At 54.4% G+C, this 10,911-nt stretch overlaps 1 protein-coding gene across 1 annotated transcript in view; it reads right to left on the bottom strand.

The window, feature by feature from the left end:
• Positions 1-113: 113 nt before the first annotated feature.
• Positions 114-10,911, bottom strand: part of LSR (lipolysis stimulated lipoprotein receptor) — a 13,306-nt gene continuing 2,508 nt past the window's right edge. Inside the window, exons 3-10 of the mRNA XM_021717838.1 lie at positions 7,740-7,859; positions 5,524-5,580; positions 4,804-4,950; positions 1,614-1,787; positions 1,421-1,480; positions 1,190-1,321; positions 339-970; positions 114-251 (exon numbers count right to left, since the gene is read on the bottom strand). Of these exons, the coding sequence (XP_021573513.1) occupies positions 216-251; positions 339-970; positions 1,190-1,321; positions 1,421-1,480; positions 1,614-1,787; positions 4,804-4,950; positions 5,524-5,580; positions 7,740-7,859 (1,358 nt within the window). The 3' untranslated portion in view covers positions 114-215. The remainder of the gene's footprint in view (positions 252-338; positions 971-1,189; positions 1,322-1,420; positions 1,481-1,613; positions 1,788-4,803; positions 4,951-5,523; positions 5,581-7,739; positions 7,860-10,911) is intronic.

The following is a 10,911-nucleotide window of genomic DNA, read 5'->3' as shown; positions in this document are numbered from 1 at the left end:
CTTCCTCCGGCCCGGACGCGAGTCCCCGCGGGACGCGGCGTTTTGCGGACAGACAGGGCCGCGGGCCCGCCGCCTCGCGCAGCAGAAAACAGACGCTTCTTGCAAGACCGAGGCCGTGTGATTATAAGTTTTATTAGACTCGGGAGGGGAAGAGCTTCACCAACACTCCCTCAAATTAAGAAAAAAAGTACAAAAGCTACAGACAAAGCCCGAGGTCAGACGACTAAACTCTCCCGACTCAGGGCCAAGTTCTGCAAGGGAGAAAGAAAGAAGGGTGTGAGTGGCGGGGAGGGGAGGGGGTCCAGGAAGGGCCCGCGGGTCAGGGGCGCTGCCCTCACCTTCTTGAGCCTCCGCTCTCGTGACGCCTGGGAGTCGGTCTCGGAGTAAGGGGGGGGTGCTGGAGGATAGCGGGCCTCCGCTTCTTCCTCTTCCTCTCTGCAAGGCCTCCTCCTGTCCCCTGACCCCTTTTTCCTCAAGGCCTCTTCTAGCAGCCGCCTGTCATACTGGGCGTCCCCGGACCTGGAGCCATTGTCCCGAGGGTCCCGGGACCGGTGGTAGTGGGGCCTGGGGTCCGCATGAGGGCGGTCCCTGGGCCGGAAGTCGTCGTAGGGGGGATCCCGGGCGTGCGGGGAGTCCCTGGAGTCGTCTTGGTCGTAGAGGTCATCGCGGCTGCGGCTTCGTGGGGGTGCGCAAGCCCGGCCTCTCCTCCCACTGCCTGGGGGGGACCTGCTCCCTGACTCGGCCGAGCCTGGCCGGGCAAAGTCATCCAGAGCGTCCACAGAGCGGGCGCGGGGCCGCCCTGCCCGCCAGCCAGCTCCTGGCTGCTCCCTGAGGGGCTCTTGCTCCCACTTCCTGGGACTCCGGGGGGAATGGCGACCCCACTCCTCATCCCGGATGGGGGCGAGGGCAGGGCCCCGGGAAGGCCGGGATCGCCAGTCGTCCTCATGGAGGGAGGTGACTTCACTCATGGCTGTAGGGGAGGGGAGATGTCACTGACTGCTGGGGAGAGGCCAGGACCTGATATCGGGAGCCCAGGTCCAGCTCATACACTCTAGGGGCCATGGTAGGAAAGGAGAGACTGTCCAGGGTTTGCAGCAAGCACCCCTGGGGCAGGGATCAGGGAGACAGGCTTCCACCTTTCCTGCCCGCCCCCCTCAAGAAGCCCTCGGACCCCAAGACTCCTGCTCACCCCGTTCCACACGGCCGTTGGGGTGGCCAGGTCGAGAGGGGTCAAAGTTGGCCAGCTCTTTTTCCATGTAATACAAAACGCGCATGGAGTCGTCCTGCTGACTGGCCTGAATCCTATAGCCGCTACGGACTTCTAGGGATAGGGAATGGAGGAGGTCAGTTTGGGAGGATGGACAATGACCCAGCCCACGCATCTACAGGTATGTCCAACCTCAAAATGATGGGTTCTCACCAGAGGTCACACTGCTGTCTGTGTCACGAAGCAGGGGTACCTGGGAGCTGTGGCCGGCAACTAGGGGAGACTGGCTGTCAGTGGCTGCCCACCTGCAACAAAGCCCTGCATTCCCAGCCCCTTCCCTGCTCCCAGTCCACTTTTCCCCCCCAGCCCATCCCCTGCCCCAGCTTCTGCTTTTTCCAAGCCTCACCTGAGCTATTCCTGTCGAAGTCTCCGGGGTACCCTCCGGGGTACCCGTTGTAGACAGGGCCCATGGAAATCATGGCTGGTGGCGGCGGGGTCTTGGCAGGGGAGAGGTGGGCGTACGTGCTGGGGGCATAGATGCTTGGGACGCCTGAGGTGGCTGCTTTGCCGGCGGCATACACTGGGAGGACACACACAGTCAGTGTGAGAAGCAGGCGGGAACCATGCTCCCCTGCACCGGTCAGGGTTCTGGAGGGGTATGCCTGCCCCCTCCACTGTGTCGTGTCCCTAGACACCTGGGTCCCTGGTGGTCCTCATTCCGTTTCTGCCGCATCCCTGAGACTAGGGGATATCAGCGTCAACGAGTCCCTATCTCCTTGTGATCTTCAGAGGTTTTAGAAGAGGCAGTGGCACAGGCAGCCCATGGTCTCAGTGTGGCAGGACAACATGTTTTGTTTGACAGTATGGTGGTTTGCCAATATTTGACAGTCAAAGGTTTCACATCCAATTGCCACTTTCCAGACAACTTGTTGGAATATATAGCCACTTTGGGCCTGTGTGCTTACAGGGCAACCAGTGGGCAAAGCTGCCTCTTTAGATAATGCCCACATGCTGTGCCCACCACTGTCCCCCAAATCTGGAATCAAGTATCCTCTTTGGCGGCCAAACCCTTGCTCTAGAAGAGTCACCCGGGAGGGTTCCATGCCCACTGTGTTTATGCCTGCTGGGTCCTCCCCTTCGGGTCATCCAGACCCAGATGTCAGTTGGAGGCAGGAGTCTCAGGAGTTAACTTGCCAGCCCCTGCCTAGAAGCAAAATATCTCCCTTCTGCCCCACCCCCCAGCAAAATATCTCTTCTTTCAGTCCTTCCAGCTCAGGGCCACACCCAGTCGCACCACGCCAGCTCTAGGGTTGACAGCTCAAGGGCAAATCCTTGCTTCCTTCCTCCCCGGGGCCAGAGGCTGGGTTCTGGTGGCTGCTCCTGCATCCGTTGCTGGGCCCTAGGCAAGTCACTGCCTCCTTGGGACTCTAACAGGAAAATGGAAGGGGGAGCTGGCTCAGAAAGACTCTCTTCACCTCTGCTTCGTTTTGGAAGCAGAAGGCTCAATGCACAGCCCTGCCTAGAAGGCCCTTCATCAGCTTAGATGACCCGCAATTTTATAACTAGCATTGGAGGTGCTGCCTCCAGACAGTGAGTGGGGCTGTGGCTGCCACAGAAGTAACAGAGCCTCCATCAGGTAGTTAGTGGGGTCTCGGGTTGGTGCAGAAAGGTCTTAGGGTGGAAGGAGGAATGTGCTGGGGCAGGAATGCAACCCTGGGACAGAAATCTGCAGTCCTGGTCCCAGCCCTAGCCTTAATTAGCCGATTAACTCCAAACTTGGTTGCAGCCCGTCTGTGAAATGGACTAACACCCACCGCCTGAGCAAGAAGCTTTCAAGTCAGCATGCTGAGGATGGTGGCCCACATAACTCTTCAGAGAGCCGTGGAATTTTTTTTTAGGGGTGTGATACTTTGAGGAGCCAGGCTGCACACCCCTGAGTTCAATGATGATAAAGTTAGCATGGACCAAGCTGCAGCCGCGTGCTGGGCACTTACTTATAGTCTTCCCTTAATGCTCCTGACACCCCACAAGGTTGGGACCTTAGAGAAGGAATCGGGGCTCAGAGAGGCAGTGCTGCTCGTCTGAGGCTGCCGATGAACAGCAGGGCTCTGATTGGTGCCCTGGCCCTTAGTCACTCCTGAGGCTGACGGCAGCAGTGCCCAATGACTAGCAGGCATAGGACATTTTATATAGGCCAAGCCCTGTGCTAAATGCTGTGCACATGAGTTCACCAAATCCTGACTCACCTGGCACAGGGAGCTCTAGCATAAGCCCCATTTTACAGAGGAGGATACTGAGCCCAGGGAGAAAAGACCACTCGCTGGGCCTCTAAGCAGGTAAGGTGCAGAGCAGGCCTCAGACCTCCATCTCCCCATGCTTGCAACACTTGCCTAGTATTTTTCTGTTAATGCACCCTGGACTGTGTGCGGAGATGTTGGTCCACCCAGACACTCTCCTGAAGGAAACTAAGGACAGGCAACAGCTATGGTCCCCGAGGAGGGGCAGCAGGGCAGCGGCCAGAGACTCCTTCTTCTTCTCTTGCCCTTCTGCTTGGTTTGCTTCTTTTCCCTCAGCATGGGTTCCACATCCATTCCCAGGCCTCCACAGGCACCCACTCTGATGTGTTAGATATGTGTCTTCAGAGTAGCTGGGTAAAATATGGAGTGTCTGTGTGCTTTTAAAGATATGCTTAAATTGGCCAAGTGTGTTGGCACACGGCTATAATCCCAGCACTTCAGGAGGCCAAGGCGGGAGGCTGGCATGCTCGAGGCCATGAGTTCAAGACCAGCCTGGGCAACATAGCGAGACCTCGCCTCTACAAAAAATAAAAAACTAGCCCAGTGAGGTGGTACATGCCTGTAGTCCCAGCTACTTGGGAGGCTGAGGTGAAAGGACCACCTGAGCCCAGGAGTATGAGCAGTGAGCTATGATCACGCCACTGCACTTCAACCCGTCTCAAAAAATAATAATAAAACAAAATTCACTTAATTGTGGTACTGTAAATCTTGTTTGGTTTCTTATTCCCTTTTCCACTGAATTTTCTTTTCTTTTTTTTGGCTTGGGGGGTCTCACTTTGTTGCTTAGGCTGGAGTGCAGTGGCACAATCATGGCTTACCACAGCCTCGGGCTCAGATGATCCTTCTGCCACAGTTTCCCCACTAGCTGGAACTACAGACACACACCATCACACCCAACTAGTTTTTAAAATTTTTTGTGAAGATGGGGTCTTGCTATTTGTCCTGGCTGGTCTCAAATTCCTGGCCTCAGGCAATTCTCCCATCCTGGGCTCCCTATGTGCTGGGATTACAGGTGTGTGAGCCTGCACACCCATCCAAGGTTTTGTTTTTAAAAGGAACCTCACTTTCATGTGAATATCTTATATTGTTGGACATTTTCTTTTTACCATGTGCATGGATTATAATTTCAAAAGAAGAAACTCAAAATAGCAGACCCTCCTTGGCCTACTTTCTCTCCATTTGCTAACCTTGTAACCTCCAGAACAGTGGCACGGACGTGGGGGACAGGCAGATGACCACCGCCTCCTCTCGGAGCCAGGAGGTTGGCCAGGTGGGGGTGGCCATATGAGGGGCACTTACGGGCCTCGGGACAGCAGCACTTCTCGGGACAGCAGGGGCATCTGACATAACAGCAGCAGGTGTGCGGGCAGCACTGACACCAGCAGATGCCCAGGAGAAGGAAGACGAGGAACACTGCCAGGCAGACTATGACCACGAAGAGCCAGTCTGCGGAGAGAGGGGAACGGGCCCTGAGCCAGGAGGGAGCAGGGGCCACAGCACGCAGGGGCAGTGCAGAACCAGCACCGGGGTGGGGGACTGTTTGCAAAGCTCGTCAGGGAACCCGCAGCCCTTGCTGGATTCTCCATGCTGGAGGCTGAGCACAGTAGCCAAGGGCTGCTCACCCCTCTACAACCCAGGTCAGTCCCCACATCAGGGCCCTTCCCCTGGGGTCAAATAGACAAAGCAGAAAACAAGAGGCCCCCTGGACAGAGCAAGACAGACCAGCCTCCAGGATGGAAGAGTCAGCTGCCCAGATCCCACCCCCTGGAAAGCACTGCAGCTGCCAGTCACAGGAGCCCCTGCCTGCACCCCAGGGCCTTCCCAGCCCAGCCAGCGCACCCCGAGGCCCAGAGCCAGCTCACTGGGTGCTGAGGAGTGGGAGTCAGGCCAGCTTAGTCGGGGGCTACAGGGGCTACAGCAAGCGAGGGTTTAGTTGGGAGGAGGTGTACCCAAGTCGAAAGTGGTAAACAATGTGTGCGAACTCCTGAGAAGCCCCACTCAGGAATCCACCCCCCATACCTTCCAAGGGCCCCGCCTGAAAACCAGGTAAGAGCTCAGCTACCCCTGAGGAATTGCCTGGAGGGACAAAAGAGAAACAGATTATGCTGGCCTCAGCCAGCCGAGGGGTCCCAGCCCCGAGAGCCCAGCCCCAGGCTGGTCAGGTCAACGGTGTGCCCTGAAGCGGGAAGAGCTGGTAGCCGAGGAGGGTGGGTGCCTGACACAGAGCTCTTGGCCTCCACTCCACCTAGATGTGGGTGCTGCTGGGCGTGAAGACTTGCACCGAATGATCCACCAGAGGGCTCCAAAACATGTCCCGGGGGTCCTGAAGGCTTTAACTCAGCTTGGGCACCCTGTCTTTTCCTGCTACCTGGATCCTATCATCCCCAAAGGGTTGCAACCCAGGTGACAGGGACATCCTGTTCCATTAGGCATAGCAGGCACAGTGCCCTAGGGTCCATGAAAGTGTTATTTTAAAATCTGGGGGAAAAAATGTAATGAGGTGTCTTATGACAACATAATCATAAATCTTTTCTTTTTTTTTTTTTTTTAAACAGAGGAAGAGACTCATGAAGGCAAAAGTGCCTTCGGCCCATGAAAGTCATATGTGACCAAGCACAGTGGCTCATGCCTGTAATCACAGCACTCTGGGAGGCTGAGGCGAGAGGATTGCTTAAGCCCAGTTCAGAGAACTGCTAGGGCAACACAGCAAGAACTCATGTCTACCAAAAAAAACCAAAACAAAAACAACCTACAAGATTAGCCAGGTGTGGTAGCATGTGCCTGTAATCCTAACTATGGAAAGGCTGAGGCGGAAGGATCTCCTGAGCCCAGACTGAGGCTGTGGTAAGCCGTGATTGTGCCACTGCATTTCAGCCTGGATGAGGGTGAGATCCTAATTCAAAAAATATAAATAAATACATAACAAACAACACGTCATATGTGATCATGGATCTGTGACCCACAAGGGCTTGACCTCAATCCATGCACTGTCAAATATGCATGGCTCTGACACAGCTGTGCCTCCCCTCAGATGCCCCCAGGGTTCTGGGTCCCACAAATGTTGTGTCTTGGTGGCCTCCACACCGTTTTGCACCCACAAAGCCCTCTCCAGAGCTCATGTACTTGGCATCACAGGTGATGGGACAGAAGCATGTCCATGAGCAGTTCTCAAAGTGTGGTGCTGGCTTTCCTAATAACACTTAGACATTATTTGCACTTTTGACACGTTCTCCCATGAGTGTACGGTGGAGTTTTCCCAGGACTCTGCGATGTAATGCCACCATCACCCTACTGGCTTATGGACTGTGTGCTGGTGTATCTTGTGCTCTATAAATTTCCCAGTTTCTATTTCTGGTAGTTTAAGCAACTAGGGGTATAATCCACAAAAAAGTAAAGGTTCTTAGAGACCCTCACAAACTTTTAGAGTATAAAGAGGCCCTGAGACTACATTTTGGGATCTGACATGGAGAGGTTCCTGGGTCACCTCACCAGTACACGTGTTCCGTCCCCCACACATGAACCATTGTGCCGTGGTAAGAGCCTCTTGGACTGCGCTCCCATCACATGCTCACCCGCCCCGGCGTGAGGTTGGCCATGTACAGCCTGGCGGTGTCTGTCACCTAGGGCACACACCACACGAGACTTCATACGCTGGCTTACAGCAGGGCGCCTGGCTGATGGCAATGTTCACTCTGCGCCGGCAGGGAGGCCTCATAGCCAGATACCCCATGCGGCTCACGGGTGCCTGGAGTCAGCCTTATTTTAGCCACACTCAAACATACACACTCCGTGTAAGCCACACAGCGCCATCCCAGCAGGGCACACAGCAAAGACTCCTATGCTATGCTTTGGCAAGGGACTTGGGGTGAGATGTGGCCCCTGGAGATGCGTCAGAAGGTAGGTCCAGCCTCCCCCGGACTTTACAATCAGCCATCCTCACTCACTGCCTGTCAACTCTGACTACATCTGGATTTTCTTAAAATGAGACTTTGAAGAGACAGAGTCTCCAGTTCGCTCCACTCTTAGTTTGGCTCTGGCTGATTTGAAGCTTTGTGGACAACGGGTCCCTGCCTGGGGTGCAGGGCACAGATAAGCCCAAGTGACTGGCGGAGCCCCGGGGAGAGCAAAGCAGGCGACAGAGCCCAGAAGGTGAGCGGGAGGGCAAAGGGTGACAGTCGGAAATGTACAGAGGAAGGGGCCGCCCCCTCCCCCTCCCCAGGCCCAGTCCTACTCACCAAGGACGATGAGCTCTGCGTAGGCCTCATTGTTTCCCTGGAGGTCCTGGGCCGAGACCACGGAGCAGTAATATACACCACTGTCCCCCCACGCCGTCTGGTCAAAGGTCAGGTCGGCATCTGGGTCAGGATGAGGAGGTGTGAGGGCACCTTATGGATGGGCTGGGTGTGCCTAACCCCAGGAGGGCCGGAGGCCCCTCCCAGCCAATCTGGGAGGGACCCAAGGGTGGGGCTGCAGAAGAATCAGGTAAATATGAAATGCTTCTCACCAAGGGCGCCTGACCTCTTATGCCCTGTTCTGAACTAATAACTTGGGTGACAGCAAGAAGTCTGCGAGGTGGGTGCCATGACCATTTCTGTTCTGTAGATGAGACTGCAGGTCTGGAGAGATCACTTAATCTGCCCCGAGTTGCATGGCTCATTGGTGGTGGACAGGGACAGTCTGGCCCCACAGCCTGTGCCTCTCAACTTATAACCATCCTTCACACCACCTCTCACGGCCAGTCAACTCCCTGATGTAACTGCCCGGGAGCCTAGTGCAGACTTGGGATAAGTGCAGAGTAAGGAGGCAGAGAAAAACAGGCCAGATTCCAGGTACCAGGAGATGCCCAGGCACCAGTAACGCATGGGTGTGTCTGTGTGGGAGAGAAAGAGAGACCTCTCAGTTCCCTGGTCCCTCCCCCATCCTGTCCTCACATTCCAGGTCAGGCCTAGGGCTTGGGGAAGCTCTGATCTGAAGCAGCCCTAGGCAAGGAGCCTGTTAATTATGGCACGAATCAAAGTCTTTCAAAGTCTTTCAGCACATCCGGTTTTCTCTCTACTCTTCAGGCACTAATTAGTTAATGATTGGGGCACCCACTGGGCAACTGTGCCTGAGGCTTAGGGTAGATAAAGACAGGCTACAGAGAAGCATCTCAACCAGGAAATCCCCTCAACTTCAAGGCCACTTTCTTCCCAGTCCCTCTGGCCTCCTCCTTGACAACCTAGAGCAGTAACCATGGGTGCCCCAACCTCACAGCACCTGGCGCCCAATGGAACATCAGTAACTGCTGAAGGCATGAAAGGACCCGAGCCTTCCTCCACCTTCAGAAGGAAGACTTTCTCTCTACAGAAAAACCCTTTCTTCAGCAATGTCTATGCATCGTTCCAGATACCTTCCTCAGGTTTTCAAGGCCCTTGGCAGGATCTGGCCCCTAGCTACCACACCAGCCTCAGCTCCACCACCTTCCTCACTCACTAGCTTCCAGACACACTGGCCTCCACGCTGGCCACCGGCATGCTGGGCTCATGCCACAACTCCCCTGCTGAAGTGTGTCACCAGCTTAGGGGCCGACGGTTCACTGCCCTGTGAGTATGTGGGCTCCATGCCACAGAACCTAGTCGGTCTCATCTCTGTTGGGTCCCCAGCATTTGACCCAGGGCCTGGACAAGAGCAGAAATGAGCCCCTTCTCTCCTCACGCTGATATTCCTTCCTTTCTGTTGTCTCTTCTAGTGTTCTGGGGACATGGCAATGTTCAGATACACACTTGATTCATTCATTCAACATCCTGTGAATACTTGCCAAGTGCATCCTCTGTTCGAGGCAGTGTCTGTACACTAAAGAGCAATGGTGATATGGTTCTCACTACGTGGTCTGTGGACCTGGGGTTCCCTGAGACCTTTTCAGGAGAGGCCTGAGGTCAAAGTGGTTTTCATAATAATAGTCATTTGCCTTTTCTCTTTAGTCTCCCAGGAGTGGACTGTGGCGTGTCCTAGAAGCTGCGTGACATACGACAGGCACCACAATAGTCTGAAGCAGTTTTGAGAATCCAGCCTTTTCTATTCAGTCAGACATCAGAGACTTGCAGAAGTATAAAACCAAGCCATTCTTCTCATTAAAATTTTTTTTTAGTTTCATAAGACATAGTTATTTTTGCATAAAAGTATGTTATTTCTGTTAACCTGTAACAAGTTTATTATTATCATTTAAACTACTTATTAAACTCCTCTCGGCTTGCCAACTATGAAAACAAAAGCTCTTTGAGAACCTCAGTATTAAGAGTGTAAAGCAGTCCTAAGATCAGAACATTTGGGAACCCCAGCTCCAGAGAACAGACAGAAACCCTTGCCCTTGTGGAGCTCAGATCCTAACTGAGAAAGACAAAAAATGTAGCTATGCTACTCATCAGTGATAAGCAGGACAGAGGAAACAAATCAGGGACGGCAGATGGCAAGTATGAGGAGTGGAGTGGGGGCTGTGTAAAGAAAGGAGGTCTGGGAAGGCCTCTGGATGAGGTGACCTTCGCGGCAGACATGAAAGCATGGAGGGCACGACTCCACTTCAGTCAGGCATTTAGCTTTGGTTTGTTGAGCTCCTACTACGTGCTGGGCCCCTTGGTACACAATCTTTCACTGAATCCTCATAAAACTCGAAACTGGCATTTCTCTTAAATCTTCCAGATTTTTTCACAATGCCCTCTCGGCCCCTCATCTGTGTATCTTTCAACCAGCCTCTGACCACGCTCCAACATGGAGCTTAGGAGCTGGTCCCTGCCAAAAGCTAGAGAGGTGGCCAGGAACCCCCTGCCACAGCAAGCGGATTATATAGGCCAGGAGTCTTGAGGGCCAAATCTGGACCTCAATGCGTTTTGTTTGGCCTGTATGATGTTTTCAAAACCCACAACAAAATAGGCCCTTCCGGCTTCTTTTGATCCATCCTAGGCTTGGGCCCACCTCCTTCCTGTGAGACACACCCTGTTCCTGGCCCCCAGCTGGCCCCGAGATAACACAGGCTGGGCAATGCTTTGTTTGAGTTGCAGGAAGAAGATGCCAGCCTCCAATGGGAACAGAAGCCGGGCCTCCTCCACATCTCTAGACTCTGCCTCCTTCTTTATACACTGCAGAGGTGACCCTTTTGATTGCAGAGGTCCCACGGGCTCTCTGCTTCAGTGCTGGTGAGAATGGGGCAAATGGATTCCAAGCAGCCTAAGGAGGTGGAAATGGCCTCCTCTCCAGTGCACCGCAACACCCAAAGCAGGGAAGGACAGAAGGGGCGCAGGAGCCACACTGACCCGAGGACCCTTAGAGCAAACCACCTTCTGGTTCACCCAGGACTTTCACTTGTAAAACCAGGACCCAGCCGGGCTCGGTGGCTCAGCCTGTCATCCCGCGCCTTTGGGAGGCTGAGGTGAG

Source organism: Carlito syrichta, unplaced genomic scaffold, assembly GCF_000164805.1.
Source record: "Carlito syrichta isolate Samal-C Ts95f unplaced genomic scaffold, Tarsius_syrichta-2.0.1 Scaffold311223, whole genome shotgun sequence".
NCBI classification, from domain to species: Eukaryota; Metazoa; Chordata; class Mammalia; order Primates; family Tarsiidae; genus Carlito; species Carlito syrichta.
The sequence above is the reverse complement of the archived record's forward strand: the minus strand, read 5'-3'. Positions and strand labels throughout refer to the sequence as shown.